This window comes from Aulonocara stuartgranti, assembly GCF_965226115.1.
Source record: "Aulonocara stuartgranti genome assembly, chromosome: 15".
NCBI classification, from domain to species: domain Eukaryota; kingdom Metazoa; phylum Chordata; class Actinopteri; order Cichliformes; family Cichlidae; genus Aulonocara; species Aulonocara stuartgranti.
The window spans coordinates 16,797,401-16,823,736 of record NC_138951.1 but is presented as its reverse complement, the minus strand read 5'-3'; the positions used below and the strand labels follow the sequence as shown (position 1 = coordinate 16,823,736).

Below are 26,336 nucleotides of genomic sequence, written 5' to 3'. Positions count from 1 at the left end.
TATGTGGCATAAAAAAAAAAGCACAGTTTGAATTTCAGGAGGTTGTTTTGACCATGCCTGTGTGTGTAAATACACCAAGTTGCTGCCCTATTGTTGGTTGCTTTACAAAAGCAGTGGAACTGGTGTACCTAATGAACTGGCCAGTGAATATAATACGTGTATAACATACAAACTCAGAAAAAACACCTGACCGACCCCCTCAGCACCCTAACACCATCATGAGAAAAGCTCTAACAAGTTTTATTAACCTACTGAAACCTTATAAAGTTCCACCTTTATTTCAGAGAATGAAAACAGACAATGCAAGCAAAAAAAATAAAAATAAAACATATTCAACTGAATGTGAGGCTGCCCTTGCAAAACCGTTGACCTTTATTTGGGGCAAAATTCAGCACTGGTCTGCAGCGAGGGTCAACTATCCCGCTTGTCCACAAAATACCTGACAACAGCTTCCCGGCTCAGGGGCGATCCCCAGAGTTGGCTGATTTTTGTTATTTTGTTTTTTTTAAAAACGCACAGTGACGTTACTGCTGAGGACCAACTAGGACTGAAGGTCAGCTGATGAGGAGGCAGCAGCAGCATCTGACGGTCTGTCTTCACCGGAGCCTCCCGGCTGCCTGCTGACCTCGGGAACGGGCATCCGGAGAAAGTGCTGCAGGGCCTGAGCCACCTTCTCTGGACAGATGTTGTAAACTGGATGAGTTGGTGCCTAATTGGTCAGAAGAAGAAAACAAAAGATTTGCGAGATATTTCGTTTGTCGCAGTATGTATTCTTTTTCTTATTATATCCCATTAGCTGCAGCACTGATGTGGGTGGAACTGCAGTTTCACTATTATGATGCAGTTTTAACATTTTCATCACAGGAAGCTGCCACCATCCACCGAGACTGTTTTATTGATTTATCTGAGAATTGCACACCACAAAGAAACCCACTACACTTTGAGCTGAAAACACCATAGCTCAGGCACTTTAGGGATACAGTTTGAACCTGGCTGCTGTTTTAACCTACGAGCCGATATGCATATGCATGTGCAAGGGGAAGACTTGCTGTAAACAGCTGTCAGTGCCAGTAATGCAACAGCAAACAGGAAAACAAAACCAAAACCAACTGCCGCGGCCTTTACGTGCAACCACACGTGTCATTTCAGTAGCTTCAATTTTTTTTTCTTTTTTATAAACCCCACTTATTGTAGAGCATCTTTCAGAGCTTCTCATTTTATAGCTCGCTCATATTAAACCTGACTGCACTGCACTCAATAGTCAGCACGGGAACACCTTTGAGGCGTTTTTGACTCTTTATGCAGGTGCGTGCAGATTAAACCATGGCTGATAAAAGAAAACCAGTACTTTAATTATTTACTGCATGGTGATGAAATGAAAGGGTGCAAAAAAACAAGAAAAAAAGAAGCAGCAGTTACCCTTAAAGAGACAATTATACTGTTAGCTTCAATAGCTAAAGCAAGAATATTTAAGTTTCCCAGTTTTAGAGATACTGGCTGCAGAAAAATGTGCAACTTCTCTTGAAAATAATGGGATTATAAACCAAAAACTGCCCAAAAAGAAAGAAAAAACAAAAATAAAATACATATAAAATGTAGTGCAGAAATCATGTCCTGGTTATAAAAAATAAAAATAAAAATTGCCAACCTTCTTAAGCAGTTTCCCGTATGAGCAAGCAGCCGTGTCACTGTGCACAGTTAGTTCTCATCTACTCATGAAGAGCCGCTTGTGTTTGCAACTGCGTGACATGATATAAAAACCTGTATACATACATAATATTTGAGCTCTATTGTTGGTATTTCAGTTTTTGATGCAAAAAGGTCCTAAAACATTGTTTTATTTTAAATGAAACCACCTGATTTAATGCAGAGTTTTCAGCCGAGACTGACACAGACCTTTAGGAATGAATAATGCCATCAAAAATCTACATATGTCGTTAGCTACCATTTCAGACTTGAAACAATTAACAGTAATGTTAATCTCTTTAAACTGCTCAGGAGTTAATTAGTGTAACTCGGTGAGGACTCCGCCCTAACATAACAGCCTTTGGAAAAGCACCTTTTCTGTAAAACCTGTGAATGCTTTAATATGTGTTTCTGTCAAACATGTTCCACAGTGTCCTGTCAGTGGGTCTGCTACAGTCTGAATGACAGAAAACTTGAGATCAAACGGTGACCAGGAGGGTTTGTGCAGACGCCTGCGACCCCAGCGGTTTATTATGATCGCATGGACTCATCTGCTGAGGCATTATTATGCACTAGCTCCACATGCGGTTTCTCATGGCTGCTCTGCTTTTACCACTTATGCTGGACATCCTGCGGTCCCACTTGAGTCCGTTTTCCAAACTGACAGTGAATTGATGACTTATCAGAAAGCCTGTTCTCAAACCTCTGTGCTCTTTGGGAGCCTTGTTGTTGATGTCACTACAAATGCCCTGCATCCCAACTCTAAAGGGAGCAGCTTGTACATTCGTTGCTCTCTTCAGCTTCAGCTGCTATTTCATTCTATTTCAGCTTTTTCTGTTCGTGCGCTTCACCCACCGCATTCTTTAATGGTACCGTTTGTTCCACGAGATTTGGCCCGGCCTACGAGCAGGTGCTGGGATCTCTGGTGGAAAACTGAGCTTCTGATCCAAGTCAGCCTGCATCTTCCAGTCCTGGACAGTATCCAAGAGTATAGCTCCCACTCTTGCAGACTGATTTGCTATACGTTTACCTGCTCTCATATATGCGGTCGGTGCTTACAAGTCCAGGAACAGGGGAAGGGATGACATTCGGGTAATTCTTGTTCTAGGTCTAGGATGACCGCCAAATAACGATGGATGCAAAGCTCTTAGCAAGAGCAACGTACATCCGTGTGTTTCTCAACCATCCCCTTCAGGGTCTCCACTAATGATGACTGAGACCTCACAGAGTTATTCAGTGTGCACTGATTATCTAATCTAACTCTGAGCGAAACAGGAAGGTAGAGTTAGAACTGTAGAACAGCTCATTTAGGATGACATGTTTTAACTGAATGTAAAGACCAGCTTCTGACTCCACTCCCCAACAAGTAACATGTCCTCTATGTAAAATATTTATTACACCCAACATTTGTCAAAGTTTCATATAATGTATATCTTTCATTCTCACCAATCTATTCTCCTCCTTGCCGAGGATCACCTCATAATGGTTGTCCATGTTCCCAAAGTGCTGTGCTATGGAGAGGCCGCTGAGGCAGTAACACGTGTGGTAAAAATCTCTGGACCTGGACATACCAAGACAATAAAACAGGGCAGTGATGTAAAAACGCTACGCATGAGTAAAGCTGTACAAATATGTAGTGTGTGTGTGTGTGCTCAGATGGTGTGGTACTGACTTGCCAGGCTTATCCAGAAGGCCTCCTGTTGGGTTTTGACAGCACAGGAGGATGTACTCCTGCAAGGCCTGCTGCTCAAACATCCACCGCTGCTGACTCAGCTCTGACTCTCCTGAGCAAACACACAGGTCAGTCACAAGAGGGGAAAAAAAAAAAAAAACCCAACAAAAAAAAACCAGGATGATCCCACAGAAAATGTGAACACCTGGCTATTTCCAGTTTTAACATTTTAAAACCCCCCACAGAATAACAATACAAATTATAGTCAAAATCTAAAGAAAAATGACCTCCTAACCACATATTCTCTAATTTTCTGATTTACATTTTAGAACGAAGGACTGCTTCACGACAAACCTCAAGATTTTGACACTGATAAATCTATCACTCACTATTCAAAGAGTTTTGGGTGAAAAACGACTAAAACTGGAAAAATATTCTATCTTTGTTGCACTGACATTCATTCAGATCAGCTGAAGTCAGTGGAGACTTGCTGATATTATCATTTCAAATAATTCTGACCAAAAATCACGCTTTGCTAAATTGGTTTTCCTTGTGCCGCTTGATGCTACGGTGATGAGACCTTTCCATTTCGAACTGTTTTAAGAGTTTAGGGTCAAAATGTAAAGGCACCTTCTTTGTATAAGGCTCTGTGGAGTAAAGGCAGGAGTCCAGCTTGCCAGAAAGAGTAGCAGCCGTCCACTAGTTTATTGCAGCGGCCTTGGAAACCTCCTTCAAATCGCATCTGCCTGCTGACCACCCAACGCTGAGGAGGAAAGGTGACAAACACACATTTAAATACGCTGAATTAACAAACAAAGCATGTAGAACTCAAGAACTTCTACTCCTGCACCATCGAGAGCGTCCTGACGGCAAACATCTGCACCTGGTTTGGGAACAGCACCAAGCAGGACAGACGAGATCTGCAAAGGGTGGTGCGCTCAGCCGAACGCATCAATCAGAGCTCCCTGACCTGCTGTCCATCTACACCAAGCAGTGCAAGTCCAAAGCTAGGAAGATTATGATGGACCTCTCCCATCCCAACAATGGACTCTTCTCACTGTTGAGGTCTGGGAAGCGCTTCCGCTCCCTTAAGGCCAAAACAGAGAGAATGAGGAGGAGCTTCTTCCCCCAGGCTATTCGGGGCCTGAACCAGGTGTAGGACTGGACTCTCACACACGTCACCACACGCACCACCACACATTTCCTATAATCCTATAATTCCTATAATCTTTATAATCTCTTCTGCTATTTGCACATTCTTTACTGTAAATTCCTAAGTTAATTTGTAAATTCTGTAGTAAACTGTAAATTGTAAATATTGTAAAACTTTTCTTCTGTCATTTAATGGTCGGGCATTGTACAGCTACAAGCATTTCACCCCCATGTCATACTGTGTATGGTTGTGTGTGTGTGACAAATAAAATTTGAATTTGAATTTGAATGTACTGCATGTGTTTGTTTCCCTTTAGCTCTGAGTGGAATCGCATGTATACCAACAGCTGAAAACCTCACAGGGTAAGACGAGACAGGAGGCAGGAGCGGACCAGACGGGACCTGATATTTTTCAGAATAGGAACGATTTAGAAAACTGCTGCCATGGAAATTGCCAACTGGTACAATCCAGTCCAATAGGACTGAATAATTATGGGATATTGGAGTTAATACCAGCTCCACTCTGGAAGAAGGGGTGGGGGGGGGTTAATCAATATGTGTATTAAACTACTGCACATCAGTTGCTACGAAGCAAACGTGGGAAAGAAGTATTTGAAATTATTTAATGTCTCATATTAAACTTTATTAAGCTGTATGGAAAATTATTGCATTTTATCTCACAACACAGACAGTGATATGTGCACCGGTGATCAGTAAATTAACGTTGGAGTATCCACCTAAATTTGATAGTGAGTATGTGTGTTTTGTGCAAATTTCCTTCAATTCATATTTTCTGTTATTTATTTTTCACATAATTCCTCATTAAGTCACAGGGTACCATAGATGCTTCAAACATGCTACTGCTTTAGCTTTAATTTCACTGCATCTGGGCGCTGAGATAAAAAAAATATATATATTGAACTTTGATTTGCTGCAGTGGTGGAGAGCGTTAAAATGGCTCTGAAAATTCTGCTGTTTACATAGAGCATCAAATTATCACAATGTATTTGATTTATGATGTGCATTGCATAAGTTAAGGAATTTGTAGGAATATCATTTGTGTTCTTTAATAACCAGCAAGAGCAGACTAAGAAAAAGAACATCATGATGTGTCCCCTTTTCTGTGCACTTGTGCTACAAGCAGCTGGCGTTCATGTTGATGGAGCAGAAAATAATAGTTGAGCAGCCTGCACTTTTTTGAGGAGTGGAGATTACATAACTGTCATTTTTATTGCACAAAAGGACAAGAACGTAACAGTGAAGCACAAAGTACACCCAGGCCAGAAAACGATCCACTCTAGCTAACGCAAAATTGAACTTTGTGTTAGCACGCTGGCTTTGCAGGTGCTTACAAAGCTCACAGAGTGAGTGTGTCCTGTACCCAGCCCAGCAGCCAGAGCCTTCAAGAGGTAACAGAAGCAGTGACGCCTGTAACATTTCCAGCCTCCATTTGTACCTCTACATGTTTCTACACCAGATGAAACTAAACTGCAACACATTTTTATTTGAAGTGCTCTTTGGACCAAATTTGCTCTCAACTTGGTGCACACACACAAAAAAAACTGTCATTTTGTTCTGGTAGCAGCCCTGAAATATAATAGAAGCTGCTCAGTTAAGAAAAGAGAAACAAGGGTTAGTCCTAGTGAGTGTCCGTGGGCGAAAGAGTTAATAATGTGAAAATACCCAGGCCATGTAACACAAAAGCTGCTGATCAATGGCTAGGTTATTGGGGGAGCAGCCTAAACAAAGTCAACCCACTCCACCAGTTCTTCTGCATGGACACCAAGGCATTCCAGCTGAGAGATGTAATCTCCCCAGCATGTCCTGGGTCTGCTCTGCCCCCCCCCCCCCCCTTAGGACATGTTGGAACACCTCACCTCAGAGTCACCCAAGAGATACTGGAGGAGAGTCACCTGAATGAACAAGCTCCCCACCTCTCTCTTTTAAAGGTTAGAGACTGGCCACATATGTAGTCATCCAAATTTGGATGAGGGAACTAATGGGTGTTTGCGTGCCACAGAGGCAAATTTTAATTAGTGCACCTTCAAAAGGTTTTAAATGTCTTAATCATGTGGCCGCCTTTACCAAAGAAAGAAAAATGCAAGGCAAAGAAACAACGCGGCTTGCGGTAAAATGAGTATATTTGCCTGGTTGTTCACGGATTTAATGAATTCCTAATGAGAATCTGGACTATGATCATCACAAGATCATTAATAGATCCCCGTGAAAATAAACAATGACACCACGTAAATATGAAAGTTGTTCATTGTGAATTATCTATGTATCTCAGCGTTAATGATTTATGCATTCTCTCACATACAATTTTTAGGTTATGACTCGAGTTGTGCAGCGAGCGAGTCTCGCTGCTTTTGATATTCTCCACCTGGTTTCAACTTACAACCTTTGCTAACCCGCCGCCTTCAGTCAGAGCCATATGCCGGGCGTCTCTGAGGGACGGACAGTGACACACAACACCTTAGAGAGCGCGCTCTGTTGACCTGCCACTTGAGCTGGGTGTTGGGTGAAAATAACTAACGTTGTTTAAAGGTAGAGGGACTTTAGTGCACGCAGGTGTGGAAACAGGTTTACTTCACAGTTACATGCAAATGTGATCACACAGTATTTGAATAAAAGCTAAGGGATGATGACATCAAGTGTTTTATGAGCTCAATAAAATATAAAAAACTGCTGCAGACTGGCCTTCTGGTTACAGCCTTATCATTTTATCTTCTCAGGATGACCTCAAGCTTTGTGTCAGCGAGCATCTGCCCCACTGCAGCTTCCCTGAGCATGACTCAAAAGCTCGACCTGCATCAAAGCTAAAGGGCAGCTGCTCCTAACCTTTTACTACTAAGGAAGAAGGGAAATGAGATTTCCCTGAGGGGAGAAACAAAGCATCCCAACAGTTGCAAAACAAAAACTAATGTAAACCTCCAGAGTGCTCCGAGAGTAACTACATGCACAGATGTTTATTCCACAGTACAGAAAGAGTGATTGAATACACGGAAGCACATTATGGTGCAGCTAAACAACGTAAAGAAGTCATAAAAGGAACATCGGCAGTTTTAGTAGATTCAGGAAGAGTGTAACCCGTGTTTTTCATAGCTCCAGTTTACAGATGTCTCCTAAACAGCTCACATGCAGGTCATTATTAAGTTACTCCTGTGTAAAGAGGACAGCTACAAGGACTCGGCGAATGCGTTTGTGTAATTGTGCCAGTTTAAACGAGTCTGTGAAGAAAGAGCAGGTTGCAGTTTTCCTGGAAACTGCTTCAAACAAATTATGAGTAATTTATCACAGAAACCAAACATAATCAAACTATCAGAATAAGGAATTTTTTAAAAGCTAAACATTTCTAGGCTGCTCTGCCTAGGTGACATCAATAAATTCAGGCCTCCTCTTTTAGCAAACAGCAGTAACATTCACTCTTTAACTTGGGACCCGCTCACTTCATGTAATCTGTGGTTATTTTGTTGCTTGAAGTCACTGAATACTTATTTCCTTTTAGTACTTCATGATGAAGTTTGCATTACTGCGACGTGCGATTGTGCACAATAAAAGTAACATGTAGTGTAAAGATGTATGCAAGGACAGTTCCTGAGTGACTAATTTTGGGTTTTTCTCACCTTTATTAGATAGTTTTCAGTAAAGAGCAGACAGGAAAGATGCCCAACAAAAGAGTCAAACCCAGCCTGCTGCATTTGGTCTTGCATTATCTGCTTGCCTGCTCAACTACTGAGCTAAACCAGCACCTGACGTTTGGCACTTTTTGTGAATGATTAACTTGGGAATTAGAGGCCTGTGGATGCATTAAAGTCAGTAAATATCATCACAAAGATAGTAAGTATGAGAAAAGCTTAACAATAAGTGGATCAGATTAATGTTTGTCGAATAGGAGAAGGAAAGACTGACATAGAGAGATTTCTCCACATTTTTCAGAAGATGAAATTTTGTTGTGAGTTGCAACATTGTATTTGATTTTTAATGACATTTTGTACTTGCTTCGTCACAGAACTGAGCACCCAACTTTGAAAGCGATAAAACTTTAGCACAAAGCCCCTGTTGTGACTGACAATGATAGCATCTTTTTCTGCTGTTGGGACACAGACTGAGCATTTGAGGTTACAATAGAGAGGAAAAGGCGGGGAGGGAGGATGTGCTCACCAGCAAGGCTTTCAGATCCAGCATGTGTTCTTTGCCCAGGATGACAAGGGCGGCTGTACCACAGAACGTGTAACCGCCGTGTGCCTCCAAACCCGGTACTCCACTTAAACCACCCTCCCAGTTCTGACAGCTAGAAATCAGAAAACCATGTAGTTAAAAAACAAAAAAAACCCATACACTGGATTATGTAAAAAAAAGCAGGACAAAAATGCTCTTTAATAATTTACTCAGAGTGCTGTGGTCGGTTGTTGTACCTGAGAATCCAGTTGGTTGTGTTTTCAAACAGTTTAGGTGTGAGGATGTTTGTGAGCGATGCTACCGAAGCTGCACAGTATGCACTCCTAAAAAAGCAGAAAAAACAAATCAGGCTGATAAAGATCACGATAAAGTTGAGAGGGAGCAGGAAGCTCTCGCTAAACATCATCATACTGTGTTTTAGGCTGCCAGCAGACCAAACAAACATCCAGTTTGCCATTTATGTTCCCCTGCTGTTCAGTCACAGTCATTTTGACTGTTACATATTTTGTTTCCCTGCAATGTTGAGACTGCAAGGAATCATAACTAAACTAGAATTCAAGAAAGGTGTTTTTTAAATCTTTGATATTGTCAATAAATCACTTGAAAAGCTCAGGTATCAGACGTGCATAAAACTCCTTATTTGGTTGCAGAGATCGTCCAAAAACTCAAAAAGTGTTATATAAATAATCTTCTATCTTTATGATGAACACCTTGGCTATAGTTCATGTGGGTTCACAAAACTATGTTAACTAAATAACTAGAAAGAAAGACTGTTTTAATAATTGGGGTTTATTTGATTTCAATTTCTTTCAAATATGATATAAAAGTTGAACCGATGTGCTTATGTGTGCTGGGAAAAACCTTAAACCAGGTTTGTAGAAAGACAAGTTACTTTTTTTTCCTGTTAAGATGTCGAAACAAAACAAATCTGGAGCAACTATGTGATGTTATCACGTTAATATGGACCAGAATCTATGGAAAAGGTTTCCAGCATCTTGTTGAATCTATGAAACAAAAAAGGCAAAACAGGATCCAACCTGGAACTGGCAAGCTGTACCTAATAAAAAGTTCCCCTAGAATGTATAAGCCACTTTTTGTTGGAGTACTTTCATCTGGAAAATACATTTAGTGCTGCTCGTGAACAGTGACAGCAGCCAGACTTGTTCGTGGTAATTAAATTGAATGTGTGTTTTTTTTTAAAGCTAAGCTATATCAGACTTCTAGCAAAAACAGTGAAAACACGAATAAGACAACTAAATCTTTGCATAACACTGTATATCACCACACTTACACTAACATCAAATCAGAAAATCCTGTAATTACAACCCCTAAAAAAAACTTTCAAAATAAGGATAACTTTGTTGACAGTTTAGAAAAATGTGACAAAAAATGGTTTATCAAAAACTGAATAGCAAAACCTGCCTAAGAGAAAGACAGTTTTAGTAATACATAACGGCACCTCGATGCTAATTGGTTGGAAACAGATATCAGGCTCCTCTGAGAATGAAAATGTACCTTCTGAAGTTCTTTGTTCAAAGGAAACTGAACCTCAAAGAACAAAACAAAAACATAACAAAAAGCCCCACATAACAGCCTCAAAGAGGAAAAAGCACACACACACATCCGAAATGAGATAAATCCACTATTATGTAAAAGAGATGTGGGCATTTCTCATTATTTCCCCTGTTATCAACACTAAAAGAAAACACAGGAGAATATAAATACAAAGCAGAGTGTGCTTAAGGGGAAATTAGCCTTCAAAAATGACCCCTTTACTGTGATCAACACAGTATGGACACCAAAGATGTTTGGTGTCCAAGCAGTCATCAAAGATGTAGTTAACGATATAAATTTTCTTATGTGATGAAAAGCAAATTCTAAAAAATAAAAACCTACAGAAAAACACAAGGATAGAGGAATCAGAATTTATCTTCTGGGGCCTCACCTGACATCCACCTCTCCACCGACGTGCATCACAAAGGAGCCATCTGGCTGCTTCACTGACCACAAGAAATCTAGCAGCTTCTCCCTGGAGGAAGTCAAAACAGAAGGGGGAGAAGGGTTGATTAGAAACAAGGATGAGTTCATGGTGTAAAGAGGAGGAGGCGCTGTAGATGGAGTGAAGAATAAACAGAGGAGAGAGAGGGCAGGGGGTGGAAGAGTAGCTGCTGCAAATTTAATAAAGCACTAATGCAAAGTCAACACCCGCTGTCTAAATCTGCGTCGCTGCGAAGAAACGGGAATCGCTGCTCGACTGTAAACACGCAAAGCGTCACCTTTTCTCCATCACGCAGAGTCAATTAGGAGAAAAACAACTCATGTAAACAGTGTTTCGAAATGGTCTTATAATGAGCTGCTGGTTAAATAACATTAACATGATCCGTAGCTGCGACAACCCCCTCCAACTGTAAGAAAATGTGTTATAGTGGTTATAGCATAGGAGGGAAATTCAGTTACACAAACAAATTTAAAGGCGTAAATTATGAATTTCAATTACACAGCCACAGTTTAGTTTCATCTTTATTTGTCAGAGAACAAACTGCACAAAAAGATTCATCTCATAGGATAACTGCAAGCTAATTCCAATCTAAAGCCCACAGGCATGTGGACACAATATTAAATAGCCTATAAAATACAAATAAATATCCAAGATACAATAAGAGCACTGTAATAAACTATGCAAGTCTAAAAGAAATCCAATAAATATCATCACATAAATTAGGGGTTGTCTGACATATTAATTTCAAACAAACTGAGCTGCTTTAACGGAAGCTGTTTTGTGTTTGTCATGTTGTCATTTTACCACCCTAGCAGCACACTGTGTGATCATACCTGTCTATAACATTATAGGCCTCATCTGTGCCGATGATGCAGAGGGCGTTGACGGCAGCGTAGGTGGGTGCAAGGTGGGCGTGTTGCCCCGGTCCCCCGGCAAAACCCCCTGTTGGGCTTTGACAGCGTGCCAGAAACTGACACACACTGGAGAGCAAAGATACAGAGGTTATAATATCATTATTTATTTAATATACAAACTGACAACCACAAAGAGCAGCCAAATGGTACTGCATGAATGTACTACAAACACCAGCATACTCTTTCTTACATGCAGGATTGCTGAAATTGCATGGCAGCAATAAAACACTCATTAATTGTATTGATAGTTTGAACAAATGTACTAGCCCACCACCCAAAGGTTTACCCCACAACTGCCCTAAATTAACAGTAATTGCCAAAAATCATATTAATGTTTGTAAAGGCTAATCCAGCAGCAATAATGCTAAAATATAATTACTGTTTTTAATCAACTTTCAAATTCACTGTTTTACTATTTTTTTCAGCTTTTTTGTAAAACACATAATTTATTTATTTATTCGTTTGATTAAGACGGCAAGTTACAGTTACCATTTACCTCAGATCTGTGTCAACACCCAAAGGGTTCGCAATTTTTGGCACGTTTAGGCAATCTGCAGAAATGTATGTTTGCACAGATAATGAGTTTTGATGCTCACTTCCTTGAGTTACACAAGATATTGACACGATTTCTAAAAATAAATAAATAAATAAAAATAATGCTGATATCTAAATACTATTTTTAGAACCAAATATTCAAGGAGGTGTCAAGAAATGGGGATCACAGCCATGTCGTATGTTGCAGTTACACATCTTTAATCACAAAAACATTTACTACCAGTGATTTGTCAGTGTAGTTCTCCTACATGCTTTATAGCTTTTTTTAAAAAACAGTAAGTGGCCCATTACTGTGGCATGGATAGTGTATTTTTTAAACATTATAGTCTTCAATCTTATTGCAGTTTTCTGCTTCTAATCACTGCATTGCAATGTTTTGCCGTAAACCAAGGCTAACAGTAGAACCTTCAGTAGAAAGGTCTGTTAGCAGCTGCAGATATCGAATACCCAATGTGACAATCAAAATGATATGAAGGTGACGATCACGTTGCTTTTGCATAGAAATGACCATGATTACTTGCATTAGCACATTTTTAGAATATCTTTCATAGATAAAGGATGTGGTATGAGGCTGATAAGCACAAAAATACGTCATAAATTACTCCACTTGGTCATCTGAGGGTCAAGTAATCCTGTACAATACAGATTCCAGTCTGTATAAGTATGTACGTATAGCAGCTTTTCTTTCTGTTTAAAAGTTTGACGCTAATTATTTCACCTGACTTGAACAAACCACTTTTTCTGCACGCTACACAGTTTCCATTTACTAAATAATCACAGCTCCTATTTTCTATCTCAGACCGGCAGAAAGTTGGAAGGCTATAAAACACGCTCCACTGGGCTATTTCACTTTAGCTGACGTGTCATACTGCATAGACCAACTCTACCACAGGTCCCTTTCTTTCCAGCCTCCATGCACCACGCTGCTTCGCTCACAAATGTCCTCTTCATCCTCTGCCATGGAGAAAAATAATAAAACTGTAAGAGTGCTTTGAGCCAAGTGAGTTGGAAGGGAAGCCCACTTTAATTTTGGCCAACCGGTCTGGTGCCAACACTGACCTGAGAACAGTGTACACTTCATAAACCAGAGAAAGCAATCTCTTGTAGGTTGCATTGTTATAGATCGTTGAACAGGGCCAGTGTTTTTGTGTGTGTGAGCACAAAGCCATCACGTTGGTGCCCGGGCAGTGCCAGCCGGTGTGCTGGCACGCCTCACGGTTATAATGAGAGCGTGGGCTGGCAGCCTGGAACGGCGACTCGCTACGTGGTTTGCAGAGTGCTACTTTGACTGGCAGTAATTTAATCAAATGACATTTTGGTGGCAGTGAGAGCAACAGTGTTTGAAGCCGTGTCAGCATAAAAAAAAAAGTACTTATAAGTACACCTGCCAGTCATGCACAATGTTGTCATCACTTTTAATCACACATATCAGGCATAATAACTCTTGGAAAAACCTTCATTTCACTGCTTCAAACATCAACACCCCAACTTTTTATTACTGCGAGTTTTCTATTACAGAGAATAAATTAAACTTCTTGAAGTTGGCTATGGAAACAAGGACAAGGGATGATTTAACAGCAAAGCCCAGGCCAATGCTGCAGCTGGACAGGAAAAAAAAAAAAAAAAGGTCATTATATGGTAATTTAATCAACATCTTTCATCTCTTACCACTTCTGGTTCTGTTTTATAAAATGGTGACTTGTGTTTTAGGAAGGGAGCCAGAGGATAGGAGGAGTTTACAGTAACATTGGTACATGTAATGTAGTATAATGTCTGCGTCCAACACCCTGAACCTGTGGTGGGCCACTTGTGATCACGAGGCTCTTGAATAGGTCGCCCGGTGGGAGAAACCTGTCTACAGACAATTGCAGTCTGACTCGCACTGCTGGCACTTGATCCCTTTCAATTCATAACAGTCAGATTCCTGACACGCTGCAGTCAGTCAGAGTCAGTCTGCACCAAGGAGTGTATCCCATGTGTGACATGGACATGGCTCTTTGCAATCGGGGATTCGACTGAACTGGCTGCCAACTGGTTGCATTCTGGTTATATAAAAATAAGGTTGCTGAGCACTTAAACTGCCATCTTGCAGGAACTACATCACTATTTTGGGGGGAAATTTTGGGTCCAGATCTATGAGGTTCCAGCTAGACCAGCGGTCCCCAACCTTTTTTGCGCCACGGACCGGTTTATGCCCGACAGTATTTTCACGGACCGGCCTTTAAGGCGTCACGGATAAATACAACAAAATAAAACCAGTACCGGTACCGAAAAAAAGAAGATTTATTCATAACACACGTGAAAAGACCCAGGAAAACCGAGTTAACGACAAAAACGATAACAAAATACCGATAAAAACCCTGAACCATACATTTCACACCTGAGCCTCAACTCTCGCGGCCCCGTACCAAACGACTCACGGACCGGTACCGGTCCGAGGCCCGGGGGTTGGGGACCGCTGAGCTAGAAGTAGTTAATATGAATTTTTCTGTAGGTAGATGGCAACAGAATTGCAGTGTTTACAATATGTCACAGTTACAAATGAATTTTAAGTATCTGCCAACTTCAATCACAAACTGACAGCAGACCAACTCAATCTTATTGCTGTTTCATCACCATCTTGATGATGCTTTGAAGAAGAAAAATAACCGCAAGTGGTCACAGACCTGGTCCCCATTTTCAAAGCAACCGTTTCAAAGGCAACAAAATCACAAGTTCACACTCATTTTGTTTGTGCCTCAGTATCCAACTGCTGTTTGCCACAGTGTGACTGTAGCGTAAGGAATAAAGTATAAAGGACATTTTAATTGAGCTAATAATCTCTTTTTATTGTGTATAACCTGAGACATAGGAAGAGCTAGTATAACTGTATTCTGTACAGATGTAGTCTGATCTTCTAACTTGTTTTAAGCAATATAACACGTTTAAACACATCTGAAGCATTTTAGAAAAATATGTTGAAATTTTGGGTTTATTCATATGTACAATTATACAAACGTGCATAGCCCCTGGGTCTGAGAACTGAAGCAGATGCCCTAAACCTGCATTCTTTTTCAATGGCCTCTATAGGAAGTCTGAGGGAAAACAGCCTCAGGTTCCTAACTCTGTGACATTTACCACTGTACTTATAGGGTGGTCGGTAATTTCAGATCATATGGAATAAGATAAACTACATTATGTTCATTATTGGAGCCAGAAAGGAGGATTATCCTGCTCGAAACTGTAAACCGTCTCCTTTTTAGGGCCTAGTTTAACGTAAGAGTTTGCTACTACTACCAGAAGGGGGCAGTAATGTGTCTACAAGCTGTCTGCAAACTACCAATGATCAACCATAACAGAAAAACACCACTTCCCTAGCTACCAGGAGGTGGACCTGAAAGTTGTGTGTGGTTATATTAGATTTTGCTATACAAAAGAGAAAACTGAAAAGCAAAAAAAAAAAAATGCAGTCATCAAGGATGTTGTGTAGAAATCTTTAAAAAAAATAAATGAAAATGAAATCCACTAAAAAACTCTGTTAAGTAAAGCTAGCATATCACAACTATACCATATTTCTACATTTACTATTTATGGATATTTATAAATAAAGGGCGGTGGGGTATTGGTGGGTGGCATCTTCAACAAACCTGCTTTACTGCAATAATTATGAGAACTATGCAAAAAGCAATAAATAACAAAATTTGTTGGCAGTGCACGGGTATTATTTGGCTCCACTCTGTTGTCGTGTGTGACTCACTCTGAGGCGACGGCAGCAGGAATGGGCTCCTGTAGTAACTCCAGACTGTGAAGAATCCAGAAGCAAAGCCACGGTCGGCTAGCATCCAGACACTACTCGCACAGACACACACACACGCAAAATCAAATGGGCATCACATGACCGATTACAGCTATAAATGAGATTGTGAGATCAGCCAGTCAGAGGCACAGATGAGAGAAAAACAACTCTGCCAGACACACAAGGGGCAGGAGGAGGAAAATGATGGGAGTGAGCCACACAGAAACATCATACAAACTCATTTTCTGCAGTTGGTAAATGGACTTTATGATTATGTCTGCCATTTATGATGCAAATATTAGTTGTGTGATGCTTTTTGTGCTGATTTTATTACATATAATTCAAACTCAGTTTGTTCTCTTTAGCACTGCGTACACTTAACTACACAAATTGGCTGTCTGCCTGCTTTTGTGTGATCAAAGGAAACGCCACTGAAATAATGAAGGTACTGAGCTGAAGAAAAGGAGAAACACAAATGCTTTTCTCTCTTCTGGCTAGAGTAACAAAAAGCACACACATTAAAAAAGTAAAAGATTTTAAAAAAAGCAGTGACTTTGCCAGAAGCAGACAACTATATTTTTTTGGCCAATTGAAAATTGCAGCATTTCTATTTAAAGCAGAGGATAACAATTCGGCATTTTTCCAGAGGCAGTGAGAGTTGGTGTCCTACTGTTCAGCACACGATATTAAGCACACACTCACCAGCCACTTTGTTAGTTACACAAAGCTATTTGCAAAATAGCTAATGCAAATAGCTAATCATTCAAACAATGAATGTGGAATGGTTGTGCCAGACCAGCTGATCTGAGTATTTGAGAAACTGCTGATCGACTGGAATTTTCACACACAATCTTCTCTACAATTTACCGGGAATGGTCGCAAAAATAAAAAACATCCACTCGGTACTAGTTCTCTGTGTGGAAATGCCTCGTTGATGTCAGAGGAGAATGGCCAGACTACTTCGAGCTGATAGCAGGTAAGCAGAAGTGCATCTCTGAATACACAACAAGCTGGTTCTTGAAGTAGATGGGCTACAGCAGGAGAAGACCACAGTGGTTGCCAAAAATGAGGCTCCAATTCACTCGCCAAAAGGCTCGCCAAAACTGGACAACAGAAGATTACTAAAACATTGCCTGATGAGTCTCAACTTCTGCTGAGACATTTCCATCCTGCATTGCATCAACACTTTGGGCTGGTAGTGGTGGCGTAGGCACACTGGGATTCAATTAATACCACCTGAGCACCTGTTCACATTTTGGACAGAGAGGACAGATGGTTTGAAAGAGGAGTGAAACAGGCCATCTATGTCCACTGTGAATGACCATCTTTGAGCAGAAGTTGTGGCTTACGACACCAACTGTCTGCCATCTAAAATCCAGTGTCAAGATCCCTTCCCAGGCGCCTTAACGCCCACTCACACTTTGGGCCATTTGACCACAGTAAGTCACATAATAGGGTGGGGCAAGGTCTCACAATGAGTTCACCCGAAAACTTGGCTGATTGTGACCCAGACCAGTTTTCACACCATGGCTCGTGTGATTAGGCAGAGGATCAGTGGGGGTTCCACGACCCTCTTAGGGACACTCCCAACAGGGCTTAAAAATCTGGGTCTCTCCACCAGTTGCTCTGAGCACTGAAGAAGCTTCTCAAATGAGAGGTGAAACGTCTTCAAGAAACTTAAAGAAGTCCAGAGGCTTTTCCTTCCAAGACCACCTGAGCATAAACACTTACTGAACATTTTTGCTGGCTGCTTACAGCATGATAATTTACCAGATCACAAACTTCAAACAATCTCAAACTGCTTTCTTAAACATGAAAACGAGCTGATTGTACTGAAATGGCCTCCACAGTCATCAGATCTCAATCCAATAGAGCACCTTTGCGCTGTAGGGGAACAGGAGATTCTCATCATGGATGTGTGATGGACAAAACTGCAGCAATTGTGTGATGCTATCATCATAATATGGACTAAAACGTCTGAGCAATGTTTCCAGCACTGAACAGCTCAGCTCTGAAGGCAAAAGGAGTACAACTAATAAAGTGGCTGATGAGTGTAAATACAACGCCTACTTTGATTGAAATACAGGTTTATAAGAAAAAATAAAACTACATCTACATATCTACAACACATAATTTGTGTGTGTTTTCTTTATTTATTAGTAATTTACTTTACCTCATAAGCATCTGATAAATGACGTAAGCCCTTCTTGAGATACTGGTAGTGTTGTTCCCGCAACAACGTTGGCCTGAAAAACAAACGAGGGACAAAAAGTTAAATGTCAAACAACTTGGAAATTTTTTTTTTTTAAATAAATAAAAACAAAATCAGAAAAGTGTCAGTACTCATAATTTCAAAACTTAGACACACAATTCACTTGTTTTTCTAACATTTGTAAGTTTAAATTTTAAAAAAAGAAGAACTGATTTATGTGTCAAAAATTAATTATTCACCAGGTAGCCCAAAATCTGAGAAACACAAATAAAATGATCGTCTACGCAAGGGTTTGTGATCAAACTCTGCATTATTTATTCACTTGTTTCAGATATTCAGATCCTCAGCAGTCTAATTAGCGACTTCTGTTTATTTCCTTCCTTATTTTTTATTCACTTTCTATTAGGAGAGCTTTGAGGCCTGTCCTCATTAAGAACAAAAAGAAAAAAGAAACCAAAGCCAGGCAAACCAAAACATCAGCTTAGCCTTTCAAGTTTTAAAGTATTTCTCAACGAAACTAAAAAAAAAAGAAAAAGAAAAGAAAGTCATCATGTCTATCATATTTTTCAGCACTGTGTTTTTTTTAATTTGTTGTCGATAGATTTTTATGCATAAAACTCTTAAAACTATCTAGGGAGCAGCACCACAAACCACCCATTAATGCTGTGGTATGTGATACTGGTCCATATCGTATTCTTATCCCGAATAAACATCAAATTAAATTGAGGTAGACATATATATAATATATAGGAAATTAAGGCAAAAACTAATAAAAATAAACATATGAATGAAAGAATGCCTTAAAACACTATAACAGAATGACAGAAACTAAGGAGCCGCATAGTTAATCTTTAAATGTTTGAAGGAAAATTCAGTCTGCAGCTCTTCATAAACATAAGTCTGACTATATATCTGCATCAATGACAACTGATACCCACCCACTCTGATTCTCTGCTTGACCTTTCCACACAGTGTTCGCTACACCTGTTATAATATGCGCTTTCTACCAACACAGAATGAGTCACAGATCACTACATGACAGAAGCAGAGCTCCACATCTAAAACCTCGTCTGTCCACCACACAAATATATGTTCAACCCACCCTTTTAAATGCTGAGAGCTCGACAGGCTACACGCAAGTGTACACAACGAAACCAAAAATTAGTGAACGAAAGAAAACAAAATACAAAATGTACAAACAAAAATACAACTAAAAAGATAGGGGGGAAGAACAAATTAAAGAAATAAATGAATGACCAAAACAAATAAATAAATAGAGCAAAAGAAAACGAATGACCAAATGATCGGAAGGAAAAAGAAATTAATGAAAGAATAAAAGCTATGGAAAAAAAACAGTGAATAAAAGAAGGAGAGAAAGACTAGATAGAAAGAATAGAAGAACTAAAAGAGAAAGAAAGCACATAAAGAAAGAAAAAATATTACAGGCAAATTATCTAAAGAAATAAACTAATGAAGGAAAGAAAAACAAACAGCCGAACAAAAAATGAAGGCACAACTAGGGCTGCTCAATTAATCGAATTTTAATCACGATTACGATCTGGGCTTTCAACGATCATTAAAAATGACTGAGCCGATTATTAGCCCCTCCCTCATTTATCCGCGACACCTTAAAGGCCGGTCCGTGAAAATATTGTCGGGCATAAACCGTCCGTGGCGCAAAAAAGGTTGGAGACCGCTGATTAAGAGGACCCGAGGGAAGCTCGGAAAGCTAAGCAGAAGTTATTTGGAGAGGAGAGTGACTGCTGTTGGTTGAAAAGAGAGGTAAAAAAAACTTCAGTGGTGTTGCACACTATTTTATATTATTTTTTAAAGTCATTGTTAACCCTTTAAAGCCGGTCAGAGCTGCATGCTCCGTGTTGTGTAACTATTTTTAAATCCCTGTAGAACCTGAACCGTGTAAGCTAGCGCAATAATTTGTTTTGCATATGAAACCGGAGGAGTTGTACTTACATCTTATGCCATCAGCTTGTCCTCGTCACGGTTTCGTTCCACATATAGCTTTGCAAAAACTCCATAAAAAGCGCTTGCAGGAACAAAAACATAATACTCCAGAAACACGCTTTGCCGATCCATCAGCTGTTCGTAACACTTCCCACAGTGAAATGATGCACCTGCTGTTTTCTTTGCAAATTTGCATCATAGGATTGTTTTTTGTTTTTCCTGCAGTATATAAAAATTGCTGTATCTCCAAAATAAAACTATGAAGACACTCAAAATAAATTTCCTGTGGTGGGAAACTATTTTTTGCAACTTTATTGTATTTAAAGTTTTGAGGGATAAACCTCTTAAATTTCTCCAAGTAGAAATATATGTAAACAAAACAAAAGCGATTTTCAATTTTTTTTGTAGTTTATTGCACTTTTTTGCAATTTATGTAATTACTATGGACTTAATGCATACATATTATTAAAATATGGGCTATAACAGTTGTATTGATGTATAGCAACTTGAAATGCTCCCACAAATGGCACTACAGCATGTAAAAAAAATAATATAAGCTCTGGTGGACTTGGTTCTATAGTAGGTCTTAAAGGGTTAAATAAATATCGTCAAATAATCGTGATCTCAATTTCAGTGAAAATAATCGTGATTATCATTTTTGCCATAATCGAGCAGCCCTAGGCACAACAAAAAGATATTTTTACAGATTGCTGACATTGATTATAGGTTTTGTCGACCCAGCTAATTCAAAGAACTTGCCAAACTTGCTTTGTCGTACCCCCATCAGGACATTTCTGTTAGAGCTTGTAGCTGTGGATCCCTTAACCAGAGGCGCTGAGGGTTAAGACCCTACTTTCAAATCCCTCCTCAAAACTTATTCTTACAGAAAGTAATTTTTAATAATAAAAATGTTCTCATTCCGCCTTTATTTATTCTTAAATACTTCATTTTACCCATCCTGTAAATCACTCACTGTTTTTATATTTCATATGATCCATTTATTATGTCCTATAAAGCACTTTGCAACTATGTTTTAAAAAGCGTATCTAAAAACTTTAAATCTTGCCTCCCACCTGTTTGAGGTCAAGTCCCGGCCAAGGCTGAAAAAACAATTATCACCACTAAAAGCAGGACCTCAGCTGATGAATATCACGGATTCTTTAGTAGTACTAAAATGCATTTCTCCATTGGTTGCAGTACCGCTGACATTCACATCTAGCAGTTGTCATAGAAATGAGATGAGTCACCTCATTGAGAAGCGACGGCAGCTGATAGCAGAAGCAAACTACGTGGGCAGATCTACTCGCCGCTAAGATAACAGCCATCGTGCATCACAGTGCAGCCTTCTCTAATAGCAAACAAACAGCAGGTGTTTGTGGGTAAAAAAAACAAAAAACATAATAACATCTACGGCCAATAATGGTGTTCCTGTAAATGCCTCATAATGGCTGTTCATGTAGTCACCTTTATGAGTGACTGATGAATACGTAATTATTATTGCTATGGCTACACAACGTCTGGCCTACTTGTCAGCAAGAGTCTGAAAATGCACACTTTTCTGTCATAACCAGGCCAATTTAGTGTCCTGGTTTCAGGTAATGACTTTAACAATGTAGGAAACCAGGTCTGAGTCTTTAAAAAAAACAAAACAAAACAACAAAGTAAGATTTTGAGATTTTTATAAAGAGACAAGGCAATTCTACTTTTCTGCTTCAAAAGAGTCACCTGACAAGGAACTCCAAAGAACCCATCCTGTCTCCTTTTTCAAACATCAACATTACCCATAAATGACACAATCCCACATATAGTGAAAAATACTTTGGGATGCACTGAAAATTGGTATTGGTCGACGTTTTCCTTACTGTCTGCTATCGGCCCATTGGCAAATAAATTGCCAATCAATGATGGCAGTGTTTATCACCTACATCCTTACATCTGTAATCTACTTTCCTCATTTTGTATGATGGAATGTGTGATTCTAAAAATGTACTGCAGTGTGAAGGAGGACTTCAAATTGTTAATTGTTCCCCTTGGACAAAAGGAGAAACAACCCCCCTCCTCCTTTAGCGGATATCCAAAATCTCTATAATGAGAGCTCATCACTCCCCGCAAACGGGATAAACATAGAAATTAGTGGGAGATGATTAAAATTCTGGAGCCTACAGGTAGATGTTGGTGCAGTTTAGGGATTGAAAATGTTGGCAGCAACACATGGCAGCATCAGCATTAACATGTCAGAGGGAGAGATGGGGATTTGCAGTTTAATTAAACATTCAAATCTGAAGGTGGTGTTTGATATATGAAGTGTGGAGAACGAGGCACATCACAGGCTGTAGTGGGCTGAGCTGTCTGCCTGAAAAAGCTCACAGACTCTGCTCCATTGTATTCTACAACACACTGCGGATACTTACTGTGGTAAGCTGTGTATTTGCTTGTAAACACTCATGACTTCTTGAATGGATTTCTCCACCTTTTTCTAAAAAAAAAAAAGAGGAAAAAAGCAGCATGTGATTGGTTGTTATGAAGCTTATTTTGAGGGGAAAAAAAACATATTTTAGGCATTTCAGAAAACAGGATTATTTCCTATTTAAAAATCTGGACTAGCATCAGCCACAAAATCCAGAAAAGGTGCGATTGATGTGTAAACCCCTGAACATTAACAGCTCATGTGTGTTTTGTGGTCAAAACTGTCAACTCAATCAATTCAAAACATATAACCTCGTATTTGTGCCTTACACATGACCTATATTATGGAAAGTGACTGAAAGAGCGTGAGCTACTTTATCAACGTTAGCAGCCAGGAATATTTAAAACTTCTATCATAATAAAATGGGTAACTTTTGACATTATTTGTTCATGTATAGCTTAATTTAGACCAGGGATGTAAAACATATGACAAGTGGGTGAAAAAAGCCAGCCAAAGGGTCCAATTTGACCCTCTTGAGGGCTTTGCAATGTGTGAAATTTCTTGTGACATCACCAATAGTCACTACTCTTCCTGCTATGGGGATATGCTACAATATGCATACATTTCTGATTGTACTGTTTTTTTTAAGTGTATGGTGTCATCAAAAGGGGTAAAAATCAGCAAAATTAGCAAAAGCAACAAGGCACCTAGATGGACACTGTCATTCCACCTGATTGAGTTTTATGTATGTTTGCAGAGACCAGAAACATAAATAGTACATCTTATAAGTTACATCATAACTCTAACATAACTATCATAATAGTTCTTTTAAACTATATATGACCATTTAACAGTGTACCTGTAACCTGTATCTTTTCATTATCTTTTTCTCATTGCATCTTTCTCCTCCTCTTCTTCATCTGCCTGATCCGCCATCACTGCTCTCATTTCCACCTCATTTCCTAAGACAGCCAGGTCTTCATTTGTTCACTTGGCACTTTTAAATGTTTTCCTAAAGTATGAACAAATTCAGGTACTAAAATATTGATAAATCACTGAATTGTGCATACCCACTGTAAGAGACAAACAGTGATTTTGACACCCTGGATTAAGATGTGTGTGCATGCTGCAGCAGCTGTCGCACCTTCCCACACAGACTCGAGAGAAAGATCTCTTCTGGATTGAAAATAGCAAAAACGTACATAACAATAATGTTTGCACCCCCCGAAAAAAATGACAGATGAACTTTTTAGAAATGAGCAAAAACGGCAGTCTGAATCCTAGTTTCCTTTTTTATTGATGCAGTTCTAACTTGTGCCTTGACTGAAGTGATAACTGTTACTGGATCTGATCTAAAATGATTGCAGTGGAGTAACTTTCAAGAACAGTGCCCAGGATGCAGAGATGTTCAGACGCTGTCAGAAATTGACGTCTTATAAGGTTTTTTCAAAATAAAAGCCCTCTCCTGCTATCATGTTTTAATTGGGAAGAAACTAAAGACAAAGTTAGACTTTATGTCATGCCCAGGCTTAACTATTTTAATTAGTTGGCTAGCAGCTAGCTACATTCAAACTTAATCTCATTAAGGAACAAAGCTAGCCATCCATGGGCTAAATGGATAAAGCACGGCGAACTAATGCCCGCAAACAAGTTTCTGATTACTTTTTCAATCAAAGTGCCGACATTTTAGCAATATAACGCATTGTGTGTATGGCAGCTGAGTTTCTGTGCACTTTTTTACACCCAGACTGGAGAGCCGCACGTTAGCATTAGCCACACTGCCTTATAAAAAAAGAAAAGCTAACGCTCGTGTGCTTACCTGCTCCACAGAAGTCACCGTCTCTACCCCGTCATCCAAGAACATTTCTGCCGATTGCTGCTCACGGAAACACCACAGAGGGTTAGGCATGTTGTCCATGGTGGTGAAGGGACCTCTTTAGATGTGCGGACGCTCTGAGTGAAGATATAATTTTGTCGCTATTGGTTTGTTTTGACAGTTCACTCACACTTTCGCTGGACTCCGCTCACTTCCTGTTGGGCGGAAACTGCGTGGATAACTGTTACGGTGTCTCCAAAGGAACAAACTTCTTTAGTGGCGTTTTATTCACTGAACGCGAGAATGTAAAGAAACGAGCGGTGCCGCTTGGAAAAGTGGTAAACATACATTTTAAGTGTTTATGAGCGTGTGTATTGTGACCATTTTAATTTAATTTCATTAACTGGCATTCTGAGAGTCAATGTAACCGCAGGTAATATTCCTGCTGGTAAACTACCCGGTGGGGGGCGGGGGGGATACCGGAAATAGTTCCGTTTTGCCTTCCAAATTAAAACTGAAAGTTATTTAAGATAAAAATCGACCACCTTTAAGAAAGGGTTTCACGGTTACATATAACAAATTCCTCTCTCGCCCCTGCGGGCGGTCTATAGTTCAAACTCGTGTCCTCTACCAGACGCCTGGGAGGTTGAGGGTCCTGCGCAGTATCTTGCTGTTCCTGGGACTATATACAATAAAATAGGACTATAATTAATTGCACATTTGTTTGTTGATGTTATGTGCATATGTTAAGAGGCTTAATTAAGCTTTTGCACATTTACTAAACTCTATTTTTAAGGCCCGGTGTTCTGACAAAACGTCCTACCGTAAGTAGTTTATGCACATTTCTGCTGTCACAGAGTCATTCCAGCACAAATGTAAGGAGGTATGACGGTTTGCCACTTAACCCTTGTATGGTGTTCGGGTCTGTGAGACCCGTGTTCAGTTTTTTTCAAAAGAAAAATTAAACAATTAATTATTTTTTCACGTGTAAATGTGTTGTGTCTTTCCACTCACTCCACTTGATTATAACTGATTTATTTATAACATTTTATATAAAAGAAAAACGAGAAGCACATTAATTCATAAATGTGATCTAACAAAGGTAAAGGGAAAAAATTAACCATGTTTGCTGTTCATATGTCTTGTAATTGGGATGAAGTAAACATCTGTTGAGTAATTTAACATAAAATTGTTTGATAGTGTTAATTTGGAAAGCCAAAACTCTAGCGGGTCCACCAGACCCATGAACACTGGCTGAGTAACAAAAATACGAACACCACACAAGGGTTAACTTTGCCCATCAGAGTATGCTTGTAGCTCATAATTATAAAGCCAGGACGTTTTGCCACTTCATTTTAGCCGTTAAAGTATGCTTGTAGGTCACATTCACAAAGGTAACATGGTTTGGTCCTGAGTAAAACTTTAGGACTATAATTGTTGTTGTTGTTGTTAGTATTATAGAGATGACTGTCTGTCAGACATATACATTGTTATGTATTAAGTGCTGAGAATTATTGCATGTGGTATGAAAGATTTCCTACGTCTGACCTTGTAGCAGTATAGCTGGAACAGTCTGTTGTAGATCCTGTCTCGGGACAGATACAGGCTGTATATCCAACCTATCTCTGTGGCGCCTAGCCCTGTAGATGCTACAAATAATAATCTACTCAAAGTAGCAGATTGTTTGGACTTGATTGTTATTATTGTTGTTATTACTGCATCCCAGAAATGTGCTGCAAGACACCAATAGCACCATACCTGCCTAAGGAAAAAAAAAGACAAGCTTTATGTCTTTTCCTAGCTTTAGAAACACGTTTTTAAACAACCAATTTATGTTTTGTAATTCATAAACATTTTTAGATTTTGTTTTGGCAGATTTAAACAGCTAAAGTCTGGGAAATTTGGGCCTGGTGTATTATTTGTTGTCACTATCAGAACTTTTAAAGCCAACAGCGTGTACAGAACATCTTAAAATTCAAAACTAGTAGCGCGAAAGGGCCACTT

The 26,336-nt window shown here is 39.6% G+C and overlaps 1 protein-coding gene and 1 long non-coding RNA gene across 3 annotated transcripts in view; both read right to left on the bottom strand.

Moving 5' to 3' along the window:
• The window catches only part of LOC309689602, a 395,670-nt gene that overhangs the window by 185,109 nt on the left and 184,225 nt on the right, over positions 1-26,336 (bottom strand). The gene's annotated exons all lie outside the window — the stretch shown is intronic.
• On the bottom strand, positions 260-24,562 carry fntb (farnesyltransferase, CAAX box, subunit beta). Of its 2 annotated transcripts, none has more exons than XM_082506129.1 (12): positions 24,336-24,562; positions 22,521-22,585; positions 18,109-18,181; positions 15,897-15,988; positions 11,525-11,671; positions 10,638-10,721; positions 8,929-9,015; positions 8,675-8,804; positions 3,989-4,121; positions 3,359-3,470; positions 3,133-3,247; positions 260-709 (listed from the first exon to the last, which is right to left on the bottom strand). In XM_082506129.1, the coding sequence occupies exons 1-12, from the start codon at positions 24,432-24,434 to the stop codon at positions 542-544; spliced, it is 1,305 nt and encodes a 434-aa protein (XP_082362255.1). In that variant the 5' UTR covers positions 24,435-24,562; the 3' UTR covers positions 260-541. The 2 variants fall into 2 exon arrangements, with proteins under 2 accessions (XP_082362255.1, XP_082362256.1); XM_082506130.1 differs by lacking the exon at positions 24,336-24,562 and adding an exon at positions 23,376-23,411.